We start from the raw sequence: 14,839 nt of genomic DNA, 5'->3' as shown, positions 1-14,839 counted from the left end.
AAAGAAGACATCCAGATGGCCAACAGGCACATGAAAAGATGTTCAGCGTCGCTCCTTATCAGGGAAATACAAATCAAAACCACACTCAGGTATCACCTCACGCCAGTCAGAGTGGCCAAAATGAACAAATCGGGAGACTATAGATGCTGGAGAGGATGTGGAGAAACGGGAACCCTCTTGCACTGTTGGTGGGAATGCAAATTGGTGCAGCTGCTCTGGAAAGCAGTGTGGAGGTTCCTCAGAAAATTAAAAATAGACCTACCCTATGACCCAGCAATAGCACTGCTAGGAATTTATCCAAGGGATACAGGAGTACTGATGCATAGGGGCACTTGTACCCCAATGTTCATAGCAGCACTGTCAACAATAGCCAAATTATGGAAAGAGCCTAAATGTCCATCAACTGATGAATGGATAAAGAAATTGTGGTTTATATACACAATGGAATACTACGTGGCAATGAGAAAAAATGAAATATGGCCTTTTGTAGCAACGTGGATGGAACTGGAGAGTGTGATGCTAAGTGAAATAAGCCATACAGAGAAAGACAGATACCATATGGTTTCACTCTTATGTGGATCCTGAGAAACTTAACAGGAACCCATGGGGGAGGGGAAGGAAAAAAAAAAAAAAAGAGGTTAGAGTGGGAGAGAGCCAAAGCATAAGAGACTGTTAAAAACTGAGAACAAACTGAGGGTCGATGGGGGGTGGGAGGGAGGGGAGGGTGGGTGATGGGTATTGAGGAGGGCACCTTTTGGGATGAGCACTGGGTGTTGTATGGAAACCAATTTGTCAATAAATTTCATATATATATAAAAAAAATAGATTGTTGATTTCTTTCATCAGCACTGTATAGTTTCCTGCATACAAATCCTGTACATGGTTACTGTATTTATGCTTCAGTAGCTCATTTTTTTGAGTTTTTTAAATGGTATTGTTTTAAATTTTGATATCCACAGTTCATTGCTAGGATATAAAAATACACTTTATTTATATTCTTTTATTTTGTGTGCTATCATGATTCCTGAAAGAAACCTATTTTTTCATGGTTCATATTTTTGTGTATTACTGAATTCTATTTGCTAATATTTTAAGAATTTTTGCATCTGTATGCATGAGGGATATTGGTCTGTGGTTCTTTTTTTTTTTTTAATGTTTATTTATTTTGAGAGACACAGGGACGGGGGAGGGGCAGAGAGAGCGGAGAGAGAGAGAATCCCAAGCAGGCTCCACACTGTCAGTGTGGAGCCCGACGCAGGGCTCGATCTCACACACTCTGAGATCATGACCTCGGCCAAAATTGAGAGTCAGATGCTCAACCAACTGAGCCACCCAGGCACCCCCTCTTTTTCTGTACAGTATTTGTCGAGTTTGGAATCAGGGTAATACTACCTTCCTAAAGTGCAAAGTGTTCGCCCTGGGTAGGGATTGAGTTCTGGCTCCCTATGAGGTCTCCACTCATACTCCCTGCCTGGGAGGGGTCGGGATGTCTCACTACTGCTCCCCACATGCACAGGAGTGTGGTCTCACTACTGCTGAGAGGTTGGCAAAGTCCTGACTCTCCCTGACTCCCACCCACACAGGCAGGGTGCCTGATTACTGCTGGGTGAGAACAAAAGTCCTGGCCCCTCGTTGGCTTTCTCGGACACTACCCCTGATGGAGGGAGTGCGGTACCTCACTACAGCCTGGTGAAGGTGGAGGTGCAGGCTCAACACCTCACCATCGGCGGGGAGGCCACAGCTTTTTTCTATGGTGGCTGCCTAGAGTGCAGTGATTATTGTCCAGAGTTTCCTGTCTTGTTAGGCTGGTCTTTTGGCTAAAGAGAGCCAGCTTTTGCTGGGGTTTTTTGTGCCTAGGCTCACTGGCATTTTTGGGTCACTAGCCTCTTCAGCTCCAAGTGTGGGATAGATGAAGGGGAAAGAAAACCTAGAGAGCTCATCACTGTGTTGTTTCTTAGTCCCCGAGGTCCCTAGCTGATCTGCCTTCTTCTCTCCATCTTCTAGAAACTTGCTATGCTTGCTTTACATAATACCCGGGGGGTTTAGTCGTACCTTTTGGAAGCCAATAGAGAAAAGTACATCTACTCCATCTTTCCAGAAGGAGAAGTGCAGTTAGTTTTTAAACGAATATTAAACCAGAAATGATAAATGGAGGTGGTGGAGGCAAGTGAGCAGCTGGTAACAGGGGAGAGAAGGTAGGAGATAGACTTGTACTATTTTCTACCATTTGAATTTTGTACTCTGTTAATATATTATCTACTCAAAACAAAGTTTTTTAGATATTCATAAAAATGTGTTATCCAACATTCTTCAAGAACAATGGGTTCACTAGCCAGAAACAAGGGTCCAGTAGAAAATCTTCCAGAGTAAACTCCTGTCCTTTTGAACTGTCATAGAAGAGTCTCTTTGGATTTTAAATCCTAGTACATGCTGGTCTCATGAGCAGAATGGTACAGTTAGAATGCTCAAAGGTAGTTAAATGATTTTATCCAAAGAGAATCACTGTTTTTCCAAGACCCCAGAGGTTAATCTGCAAAAAAAGAACAAGGTGTCCGTCTGGACCAGATTATATGTGTCCCCCCCTGCAAGTTTCTTTGTACTACTTGATACTTTGAGAAGTAACAGAAAGGTCACAGCAAGAGAAAGAACTTATTTCAAACGGACTTGCCGCCAGATTTTTTCTCCTCTACTTCCGCATTCTCAAATATATTTGGACCCAGACTTGACTCTCTCTGGGTGTACTGTAGCAGGCTGTACCGCCCAGACCCAGCTGTCAGTAGTGTATTTCTTCCTCTCTACCCAGCACAAGGCTCCATCCCTCCACACTCACCTCCCAAGAGGCACAACCTTGACAAGGTGGGGGAGTGGGGCCAAGATTAGCATGTGGAAGCTCCAGCAACATGAGGGTACCCTCCTGGGGACTGCGTGGCTTCTCAGCCTTTCCCCCTTGGCCATTGCTGGGATCGCCTGGTCCTGCTCCTATTCTCTCACTGGGAGGCTCCTGTAGCTGCTGTGGGTCCCTAGCTTGGGGCTACTGCTCAATTTGAGGGTTCTTGGGCCTGGAAAGGCCTTAACGCCTCAATTCTCTAACTTGAGTTGACAAGCACCTGGGGAGTTTGTTACAATGCAGACTCCCAGGCCCCTCCCATTGACCTTCTGATTCAGCAGGAAGGGGCGGCAGCAAACTGAGGGTCACCCAAACCCCTTACTCCATCAGCTATGCCAGTCTCACAGGCGGTTCGAGTTCAACTCGGGACAGTCAGTAAACTTTCTGAGGGGTAGAATCCCAAAGAGGTAGCAGCCAGATTCAGAGGAGAAGAGCTGGCTGGCTGCTGTCCTAACCTACCAGTGCCATTAGATGGGGCAGGTACTTCCCCGAGGGCCTGTGGGAGAAGCCCCTGGTCCCCAGAGCACTGTCATCTGGGAACTTGCCAGGCCACACTTGAGATGCCACCCCATGCTGGCCAGGGCATTAATCCTGGCTTCTTTTCCATCTTACCAGTCTGTGTCTCTATCCCCTTTGTTCCTCCATCATGAATCAGCCACAATGACCGGTAACCCAGCTTTCTGCTGAGAGGAGTCATGACTAAGTGATTTGACAGGCTGATCATAACAAGGTGGAGTCTAGGAGGGACAAATGTCAGGGACACAATGCAGCTTGGGAGAAATGTGGCCTCACACAGCAGCATATGTGAAAACATAGTAGTCCGCTCAACCATGAATCACAAGTGATGTGACTGCCAAAAGAATCTAACGTGAGCCAAGGCTGGAAAGGATAAAGAAGCCCTTCTCCACTCTGCCTGGGTCAGGCTATCCTGGAGTATTACACGTCATGCCCAGGCAGGCAGTGCTGAGCACTGGAGTTAAGCCAACCGGTATGCATAACCAGGATCCAGGAGGTGGTGTCCAGGAGGTGGGGAACGCACCAGTAAGTCACCTCTCCTGGGGCAGGGCAGGTCATCAGGTCATTGTCCTTCAAAAGAGCCAGGCTCCATTCTCTCTTCAATGGGATGCTGCCTTTGTGGGAAGGGCCATTTTATACTCCTCCTCCTCCTCCTCCTCCTCCTCCTCCTCCTCCTTCTTTCAGAGACAGCACGTGTGCATGAGCAGGGGAAGGGGCAGAGGGAGCAAGAGAGACTCTTAAGCAGGCTCCACACTCGGCATGAAGTGCAACGTGGGGCTCAATCCTATGACCTTGGGATCATGACCCAGGCCGAAATCAAGAGGCAGATGCTCAGCCAACTGTGCCACCCAGATGCCCCTATACTCTTCTTATATGAGGTCTTCTGCTAGTTGAAGCCCATCTCCAACCAAGCTTCTGTAGCCCAAGGAAATGCCTTTAAGAAAATGGTGCTAAAAGCCTAAATGCATGTTCTTCTAGACAGACATATTAATCAGTATAGAAAATATCCATCAATTTTCTAGCTGCTGAGACTTTGAATTTAACCTGACACCTAATTTCTCTCCTTTCAAATATAAAGGAACAGAACGTATTATTTTTTCCTTGCCTCTGTGCTGCAAAAGACAAAAATGAGGTAACAGAGCACTCTGAACCCCCTTGGAAAAGGCAATTCCAGAAATTCTCGAAGAAGAGCTGCTTGTTTAATTTGTACTTAATGCTTTCTCTAAATCACACAAACAGTTCAGTGAAGCCTCGGGACATTTTAGTTAACTGGTTCCATGTATAAGATTTGAAAAGAGCAATTATCCAGGAGATCAAAGTATTGGGACACATCAACGTTCTATGTCTCCATAGACATAGAACATTCTATGTTCCAAGAGGGACATCACCTCACTTAGGTAGGACTCTTCCAGACATACACTTCTGAGAGTAAATATGACAAAACATCACACAAACGCAAACTGACAGGCATTCTTCCAAAGTGTCAAGGTCATGAACAACAAAAACTGAGGAACTATCCCCAGTAGGAAGAGACTGAGGAGACATGACAACTAAATGCACTGTGGGACCCTGGTTTGTACCTGGAACCAGGAAAAGGTCCATTTGTAGGCTATTTGGTAAAATTTGAATCAGGTCTCTAGATCAGTCCATCATATCACATCAGTGGTAATTTCCTGGTTTTGCTGATTGCACAATGCAAGGGAAGTTAGGTGAAAGACACAGGAACCCTTTGTACTAATTTTGCAACCTTTGTATAAGGGTAGTTATTTCAAAATAAAAAAGTTGAAGAGAATAAAGCAGTGTTGAAAGATACTCTTCTGTGCCCTGTGAAAGTCTTTGTCTGTTGCAGACACCTTTGGGTTTCCTTTGCTGGTAGACAGCAGGGGCTGGCAGACATCTTTGAGGGTCAGGCCTTAACACCTCCTGCATCATCCGTGTGTGAAGAGCTCTGTTTCGCCTAGAAGGTGTGACCTTCGAGGGCACCTCCATCTTTTAGTTTCTTACCTTGCTCCCTTTTCTCTATCACACAAACTCAGGGTTTTCCCTGGGAGTTGTGACAGGGGTCTGAAGAGGCGGGCAGTCAGCATTATGGCCACAAGAGGTAGAATGGTCAGCCTCCTCCCGGGGGGTTCTGAAACGCAAAATGTATACTCAGCATTGCCTTGTTGCCTTCCCGCGTTTACCTTTCAGGGGCTTAGACGGGAGTGGCCATTTTCACTCCAGGTTGTGAGAGTCCCAACTGGGCCTGTCTGTCTGGCTCAGGTCTGCTCATGGCACCAGACAGTGTCCTCCTGCACTGCCTACATCAAGCTGCAGCTTCATAGGATAGAAAGAGTCAGGAGGCTGGGTTCTGGTTCTGGTTCTGGCTGTGCCACCAACTCCTTGGGCAACCCTGGGCAAGCCATCACCCATTTGTAACATGAGAAAGATGGACCAGGCCAGTGATCCTAAAACCAAGCTAAGTAGCAACCGCAGGAAGGACCTGGGGACCTACCCCCTTGGGGATTCCAACTCCATGAGTCCCATTCTCCTGTCTGTGTTCCCCACAACCTGCCGATCACCAATCTGTGGTGACCCAGGACACCAGCCTGCACTCTGTTTGGTCCCGTGCTTCCACAGGCAGCTCTTCCAGCCCATGGCACGTATCACCGGACTCAACTCTCCACCTCTCTCCCCCACCCCACCAAAAACAGGGTCTGGCTCTGAGCCTCGATTCGTCAGTAGCTCTCAGCGCATGGAGACTAGAGCTAGAAAATGAGACACACTTCCATCGACCTAAATTAAAACACATACACACCCAGTCTCTCCCACCACCTTCTTCTGAAGTCAAATCAACCTTATTGCAACAAGGCCATGTACCATGTGGTGTCACCTTAAGACTACTCATCAACAAAACACCATACGCACATCATGCACATCATGACCAGTTGTGCATTATTAACAGTTGACTGGTGTGTGCATTAGTTGCCCTCCCGTTCTGGCTAACAGTGAGTCCTCCTGGCCCAAAGGAAGGAAGGGAGGCTAGGAGGGAGCTGAGCAAGGCAACGACAGCTGGAGGAGCTGTGGGTCTTTTCCTGGTGAACCTCTCTAGCCCCTCCTTTGCACACCTGCCTGGGGTTAAGGCCATTCTTATCAGGAATGAGGTTCTGTCTAGGAGGCAGCTCCTCCCTGCCCTTTTGCTGCCACCCAAACCTAACTGATTACCAGCCACCTGGGTCACTAGGTCTGTAATAAATTCACTACCTGGCCAGCCACTGCGCTGTTCACTGCCGCAGCAGGTAGAGGTATCTAATCTGCTTAACTCTCGAGAATAGAAAACACGTAGGGATCCCCTGGCTTGCGTGATCTTTCCCGGACACTGCAGCAGACTCTTGCTCCCACTCTGGCCCCTGCTCACCGCACTCTATTCTCAGCACTGCAGCCAGAAAGATCTTTATAACACAGTCAAGTTAGGTGACTCCTTTGCCTAAAAGCCTCTCCATGCCTGTTGGAGTAGGCCTCTGCCTCCCTTCCCAACCTTGTCTGGTACCACCCTCCCCTCTGCTCACTGCTCTGTAGCCACACTGGCCTTCTGAAAGTTTCTCATGTGTGCCAAGCTCCTTCCTGCCTCAGGACCCTGGCCTTTGCTCCTCCCTCACTCTAGATGGCTGAGTCCTTCTGACCCTTGGGACATCAGAGAGGCTGTCTGTGATCCCCTATGCAGTACACAGAGGTTGCTCTCTGTAAGATCACTCTTTAATATGAAATACCTTGTTTCTTTACTTTATCCTCTTTAGTGGAACCAGGGGCCTTGTCTGTTTTGTTCACCACTGACTCCCTCATGCCTCAAAGAAGCCTGGCACAAAGGAGGCACTCAGTGAGTCTCTGCTGAGTGGGGATGAGTTGTGTGTAGAAGGTCAGCCTGTAGCCCAAACGAAGATTCCATGGCAAGTACTTGGCAGGCAACAGCAAAATGGAGCCCAAACTAGCCCTTCATAGAAGGCACAAGCCCATGTGGCTCATATTCTTTACCTGGGTGCCTCCCTCCCCCACCCAAGTGGCTGAGCTGGCTGAGCACACACATCTCCACCTCTCCCATCAGGACCAGAGTCCGAGGTCACCACCACTGGGTGACTCCAAATCCAGTTGTCTATAATTAAAACACTTCCATGCCTTCTGCTCAGTGCCTGTGGTAGAGACTACTTCAATATTATCTCCAAACAGAGGGCTGCTTTCAATTTTATTTTCCCTCGAGTCAGCAATATGGAAAAGGATTGGAGTCAAAAATAGCTTAAAGAACGTGAAAACTCAGCCCCTTGAATAAGGCACTAGTCACAATGTAGTCTCTTACACACAGAATGGTAGAATTTTAGATCTCTTCTTTTTTAAGTTTTTTTTTTTAATCTTTATTTTCAAAAAAAGAGAGATGAGTGTGAGCGGGGGAGGGGTTGAGGGAGAGGGAGACAGAGAATCCGAAGCAGGCTCCAGGCTCGGAGCTGTCAGCACAGAGCCCAAGACAGGGCTGGAACTCACGAGCTGTGAGATCATAACCTGAGCCGAGGTCGGACACTTCACCGACTAAGTCATCCAGGTGCCCCTCTTTTTTAAGTTTCTTAAACAAGTTGCTTTTTTCACCCAAACACAGTGCTATAGGCAGTGGGATTCCCACGTAGTCTTTGGGGACGTTTGCCATCTTAATGCTTTGTGCTGGTCTTTCTTCTCTGTAAACATGGAGTTCTCAACCTTGAAGAGCCCTCACTTGTCTTTTGGCTTGGAAGCAGAGGTGGCTGTGACAGGCGGGTGCTACAAGAAGGCAGAGTACCTGTGGCGGTGGGGACAGTCTCCTGAACCTTGAGCTCAGTCAGCTGCCCCAGGGCAACTTGGCACAGGCAGCTTGACCGCCAGTGACCAAATTTCTAAGATACTGTCACAAAATCAAGATGGTCACGTGTCAATCTGTAATCTGGGAGAATCTTGCTGAAAACACCTGAGCCTACTCTCAAGGACACCTCCTTTCCATTTTCAATGTATAACCCGCGGAATGTACCTCCTCTCCAAAAAAACCAGTGTGTGCATCCTTGCCCTGATGCTGGGCTCCCTTGTCACATTCTGACAGGACTATCTTGCAGAGGACACAGCCGGTTGCATTCCTGTGGGTCAGGATCAAGGTCTCCCTTGTAAGGGACAGACATTCCCTATACTGACATCCTTGAAAAAGGTGAGGAATCAGCAGGAAACAGGAACACAGGAGGCAGGGCTTAGGCAGGAAAAAGAACATATGTGATTCGAGATATGAAGTCTGGATGGGCCGTGGCAATACCAAGTGGGAAAGGAAGGCCCTGTCCTACTGAGGAGGGCAAGCTGGGTTTAGGCAGGAATCTTCCTAGGAGGGGACCCCACACTGAGCAGCTTTAAGACCAGTGAGCTTCTGTGTGAGATTCCAGTTCTGACAATTGGCAGGTTGCCTCCAATGTGTCCTACCTGGCTGTTTTGTTTGGCCAGCCTTGTGTTTTAAAAAGCAATGCAACTAGGGCAATGCAACTAGGCCGCTAAATTATGCTTGAACTCAATACAAAGTTTACACTTACTGTCTATCTTAAGCCTACCTACAATCACCTTTGTTAACTTCCTGGACTCCATGGGCGTTAGAGTTTGAAATCCCTATGCAGATAGAGACATATTATCCTTTGGCTATTTCCCTTCTGATTACCTAGTATATATGGCCTTGCCTAAAAGTTCCAGCCCAGCTCAGCTACACATGCTAACTACATAGTTAACAGGGACTTCCTTAAGGCCATACAACCGGGAAACCTGACAAGGTTTAAAGCCCTAATTTGAAAAAGATGCCTGTTATTCCTTAGAGATAGGACTATTCTGGAACCAAAGTCTAAAAGCATTATATGGAACATTAAATGATACGGTAGAGGATGGTCTCACCATTTTATCATAAATGCAGGGGTGACTCATATGGCTATGTGTGACAGAGCCCTTCGGTACAAGCCAAGGACTTAACTTCATAGCCCAGTACAGCGAAGGCAAACCTAATACAGGCACTTTAGTTAGTCTGAGAGACATTCCAGGCACCTGATTAAACTCAGGTGATGCCAACTCTCCTCTGATAATAAAGCACCACCACTCTCTGAAGTCGTCATCTTTTGGGGTATCTGTCCTGCTCACCTGATCCCTGCCCTCTCAGACCCACACAGGATTTGGCCTCTGCAGCTGCAGCCCAACAGTGAGACCTCACCTCTGGCCGCAGAGGACTGGGTCCGGGAGAAAACCCATCCTTCTGTCTCCTGGCACTGAGAAAGAATGCAAATCAGCCTCTGTGGGGCAGGGACAAGTGAGCTAGCTGCAGCAGTGGGGAGGGGGACAGCCAAGCTACACGGGGCCTGAAGCCAGAGAGGGACAGGGAGAAAGCCAGTCTGCAGAGAGAAGAGCCAGGCCCACACGCAGGAAGGAGGAGAAATGGAGGTGGAGAAAAAAGAGAAACACAACAACAGAACCGCCTCAGGACAGGCCTATTTCTGAGACTCATTTGCCCTCCAGTCCTCCAGCTCTGTAAGGCACACAAGATGCTTATTCTCCATGTTATTTAAATATGGTTATAGTCCCTGTTCCTTGGAGCCAAAACAATACTAGCTAAAATACACTGAAAGCAGGTTCTTTCTGCACAGCATTATTACTAATTCTTTAAAAAAATTTTTTTTAACATATATTTATTTTTGAGAGACAGAGCAAGATGGAGCATGAGCCGGGAAGGGGCAAAGAGACAGGGGTGACACAGAATCTGATGCAGCCTCCAGGTTCTGACCTGTCAGCACAGAGCCCCATCCGGGGCTTGAACCCATGGACCATGAGATCAAGACCTGAGCCAAAGTCAGACGCCCAACCAACTGAACCACCCAGACGCCCCTCAGCATTATTACTAATTCTTAAGCCTGCCCCATATTCTGCGACTGCCACACTGTAGATCTTGCAATGACAACAGCAACACGTGCGTCCTCCTCTCTACTTCTCATCTGTCCTTCCCTGAGAGAAAGTGTTACCAGGGCTATCAAAATTGCCATAATCACAAATGCCAGATTAAGCAGGTGTTCCATCCCTAGGAGAATAGGACTTGCCTATCAAGTTCAAGTCAGACCGCTAAACGACAGGAGGCTCAGGGCTCCATTTGTGGGCTCTTTGCACCACCATGATGAACTCTCATAGCTTTAAATTTGATTTACAGGGGTGCCTGGGTGACTCAGTCGATTAAGCATCCAACTCTAGACTGCGGCTCAGGTTATGACCTCACGATTTGGGAGATCAAGCCCCACATCGGGCTCTGCACTGTCAGCGCAGAACCTGCTAGGGGTTCTCTCTCTCCCTCTCTCTCTGCACCTCCCCCGTTCTCTCTCTCACTTAATTTAAAATAAATAAATAAGATATACATGCTATCAACTCCTAAATGTTTACCTCCACCCAGCCTTCTCCTCCAAACTCCAGACTTATGTATCTACCTGCCCAACCGACATCCCCACTGGAATGTTTAACATGTATCTAATTTATTATTATAAATTTTAATAGGCATATACTATACTCGAACTTAATTTATATTAGTATATATTATATATTATGAACTTAATTTATTATTATAAATTATAATAGGTATATTTTTTTTTTAATTTTTTTTTTCAACGTTTATTTATTTTTGGGACAGAGAGAGACAGAGCATGAACGGGCGAGGGGCAGAGAGAGAGGGAGACACAGAATCGGAAACAGGCTCCAGGCTCTGAGCCATGAGCCCAGAGCCTGACGCGGGGCTCGAACTCACGGACCGCGAGATCGTGACCTGGCTGAAGTCGGACGCTTAACCGACTGCGCCACCCAGGCGCCCCATAATAGGTATATTTTATACTTGAGCCTGTCCAAAACTGAGCTTGTGCTATGGCATTGAATATCTGCCTCTCTACATCTTCCTCGTTCTTGATCCCTCTCTTTTTTGCACACTCCACGGCTAAGCTGTCAGCACATCCTGACTCCACCTTCACAATATATCTAGGACCCTCGGATAACATCTTTGTCTAAGCCTTCATCACTTTTTGCCTGGATTATTGCAACCACTTCCCAACCAGGCTTCCTGCTTTCACCCTTTCCCCTCTTCAGACACGGCTCAACACAGGTCTACATGACCTTGTGAAATACAAACTTGATCATGTCACTCCTGCACCAAACTCTTGCTCGGACTAAAAGCCAAAATCACTACGAATTGCCCCCACGACCGTCCGTGATCTGGGTTCTCATGACCTCTCTGGCCTCATCCCTCTCGTTCACTGCCCTTAGTCACAGTGGCTTTCTGGCTATACTTAGAACATGACAAGCAAGCTCCTGCTTTGGAAACTCTGCCCTTCCTTTTCCCTCTACCTAGAACATTCTTCCCCCTCACCGTCCACAAGCTCATTCTCTCACTTCAGTCTTTTACTCAAATGTTTACTCAGTAAAACATTCCCTGGCCACCCCACCAATCCCACCCCATCCTGACATTTTCTATCCCTTTCCCTGCTTCTATTTTTTCCCCCTCCTTGGCTTACCACATTAGAATGTTATACACGTTGCATTTATTTATCTTGTTGGCTCTCAGTCCCATTAGAATGTAAACTCTGAGGGCAGGAGTTTTGGTCTGCTTTCGTCACTGTCATATCTCTAACACCTAACAGTGCCCTGTATACAGTAGGCACATGATATGCAAATTACTTAAAAGGGTTTTCAGCAGAGGAATACTATGATCAGACTTAATACAATAATACAGTAAGTCTCACTGGGTTAACAATAAACTGAGGATGAACCAAAGCAGAAGCAGGGAGACCATGTAGATGCTATGGCAGTAATCAAGGGCCACAATTTATAGACACAAAGGTCGTGCACTGCACAGCTCCAGTGAAATGTGGAAAGGTATTCTCTGGAGATACATAAAAGGGAAACCACGAAGGTGATTAGAAGTGGTCAGAGTCTGGCTACATCTTGAAGAGCCCAATATGATTTAACAGGCAAATTTAATGGAGGATGTGCAAGAGTGAAAAATAAAAATATTCCCAAGGTTTTGGTGCAGATATTAAAAAAATAATATTACCACAACTGACAGATTAAAGAGCCATTCTATTCATAAGTGCTTAAGACATTTCAAATCAGGGTATACAAACTGGGCCTCACCTGGCCGCTCCAAATCATGTTTCTAGTCATCCTTTTCCATCTACTCATTACCATTTGCGATACCATCATTCTGCAAGCCCTGAACTCTCCAATTTCTGCATCTTGCTCATCCTATACCACATGTGCCTTCTTCATATGACCAAGTCCTGATTCAAATAACACTCCACCAGGATGCCTTTCTGATGCCCTAACTAAAAAATCAATCTCTCGCCTACATTTGCATTTCGTCGCTTCCGTCTGTGCCTCTGTAATAGCACTTAGAATAGCACTTACCTAAACGAGTAGGAATAGAGGTATTGAAGCATTCAAGCCCCTATCTAACTACTAATTCCCACCTGGACTGTGAGCGCCCCTCAGATAGGATCCACGTGTTCTATCATTCACTTCTGCGTCCAAAATACCTACGCTGGTGTCCGGTAGGAAACAGACACTATACAAATGTGTATGGAGAGAGTGTGAGAGTTGCACAAACTCCAAAGGTCAGCTTCCTTGCCGGCCTGGGGTGTATATAAACCCGTGCAGGGCCAGGCTCCCAACGCTCAGGGAGAAAATAGGACAAATGCTGCATCGTAAAGGATCCCGGCAGCAGGAGGCCTGCAGGCGGCCCTCCGTAATTATATACGTGCCCCTGCAACTAACTCCTCGCAAGGTTAGCCGATGACTCCGCATCAGCTGACTCTAAGCCAATTTTAGCCGACTGGCTGGAAAAAAACGCGCGGAGCTCAACGACGCGGGCAGCACCGAATCCTCCCCGAAATGGCCTAGGGCGAACAGCCAGCCTCACGCCTTCTCCCGCTCGCTCCAGCACTTAAGCAGAGCGCGGGACGCCTGAGACGCGCAGGCGCAGCCTCCCCTCGCTCGACACACCGCGGAGTCAGCGCAGCCAATGGCAGCGCCACACTTCTTACCCGCCGGCAGGAGGCTGCAGCCACGGGGGCTCGGCTCGAGCCACGCTCCCATTGGCTAAGACGGCACCGCCCAGACAGAGCCCGGCGGTCCACGCCAGCGGCTCAGCGTGCTCCGGGGCCCGCCACCACCTCAACATCCCCAAACTGCCCCTCATGGCGCCTCCACCGTGCTCCCTTCTCCTCCTCCAGTCCTGCTGCCTGTCAGGTCCTCCAGCAACCACAGTCTCAGCTCGTGCTCAAGGCAGCAGGACCGGCAGCCTAACCACTGTCCACCATCCTTCCCGAGGGCGCAGCGGGGGGAGAGGGGGAGGAGTACTCCCCAAGCCCTGAGAACAGGGCCTCATGGAGGACGCGATGCGGGACAAGATGAGGGAGATGCGGTGAAGAAGGGGACACGGCCTAGCCTAGAAGACCGAACTACTGGCTTTTGGTCCTAGCTCGACCTCTGACTACGATATGACCTTGGGCCGCTTCCTTCCCTTTTGGGAGCCAAGGTGGTCTTCTGTAAAATTCAGCGGCGGGAAGGATGAGTGCCAAGGGTTTCCCCTGGGAGCCTCGGGGTGGCATGTTCAACCCGGGCCACTTCCTGCTGAGCACATTATTCCAAATAATAAATGCCAGGCAGGCTCCCAGAGCGCGGACAGAAAGCCCGATAGGGCGGCTGGGACTGAGACGGGTCTGGGCAGGGCAAGTCCACCCTCCCACCTAGACTCTGGCCGCAGCTGCGGGCCAGACCTACAGGAACCTGTGGCGACTCGGCTAAGGGGCCGCGCAAGGCCAAACCAAAGTGAGCAAGGGCGCAGGCGCATCCCGCCAGAGCTGCAGAGATGCGGACCCCTCCTCTTACCCGAAACCAAATGGGCGGAGGGGCTCGGGCGGCGAAGGGCCAACCTGGCGCGTTCCCCAGAGACCTGCGCTTCGCGGGTACCCGCGCTCCTGGCTTGAACCGCCGAGTGGGGGCGCTGTCGCCGTCTCCTTCTCGAAGCCCCTCTACCTGCTCCTGCTACCACGGCTTCCTACGTGGGCTACCGGATACGGACAAGCCTAGACACTGGGTGCGCGCGTTAGGGCTGCGCGGGGCGGGGCGGATGGCGGGCGTAGCCGGGGCGGGGAGTGCTCCTGCGTTTCCTCCTTCGTCCTCCTTCATCCTCCTTCAACCTCCCGAGTCTTCCCTTGTCCCGCCTGGCCGTCCTCCTGCGTTGCGTACCCCCTACCGAGCTCCCAGCCAGAGATGAACCCTCTGCCGGGCGCTGATCTCCACCGCCAGCCCCCTTCTGGAGCGGCTGGGGGGCTGGGGGGCTGGGGGGGCGGGGCTTGGGCTGACAGGAGAAGGTGCCGCACTGGGAACTGAGGAAAT

At 48.9% G+C, this 14,839-nt stretch overlaps 1 protein-coding gene across 2 annotated transcripts in view; it reads right to left on the bottom strand.

Annotated features, from left to right (window-relative positions):
* Positions 1 to 14,581, bottom strand: part of BDH1 (3-hydroxybutyrate dehydrogenase 1) — a 41,190-nt gene extending 26,609 nt beyond the window's left edge. Inside the window, exons 1-2 of one of the 2 annotated variants that reach the window (XM_047098912.1) lie at positions 14,330 to 14,581; positions 5,408 to 5,534 (exon numbers count right to left, since the gene is read on the bottom strand). In XM_047098912.1, the coding sequence (XP_046954868.1) occupies positions 5,408 to 5,490 (83 nt within the window). In that variant the 5' untranslated portion in view covers positions 5,491 to 5,534; positions 14,330 to 14,581. The remainder of the gene's footprint in view (positions 1 to 5,407; positions 5,535 to 14,329) is intronic. The other variant, XM_047098913.1, reaches the window with a different exon arrangement.
* Between the last annotated feature and the right edge of the window lie 258 nt (positions 14,582 to 14,839).

This window comes from Lynx rufus, unplaced genomic scaffold, assembly GCF_022079265.1.
Source record: "Lynx rufus isolate CCGP_SWC_20201006 ecotype Redwood Valley unplaced genomic scaffold, mLynRuf1.p SCAF_5, whole genome shotgun sequence".
NCBI classification, from domain to species: Eukaryota; Metazoa; Chordata; class Mammalia; order Carnivora; family Felidae; genus Lynx; species Lynx rufus.
Note: the sequence above shows the minus strand (reverse complement) of the source record. Positions and strands in the feature narration are given on the sequence as shown.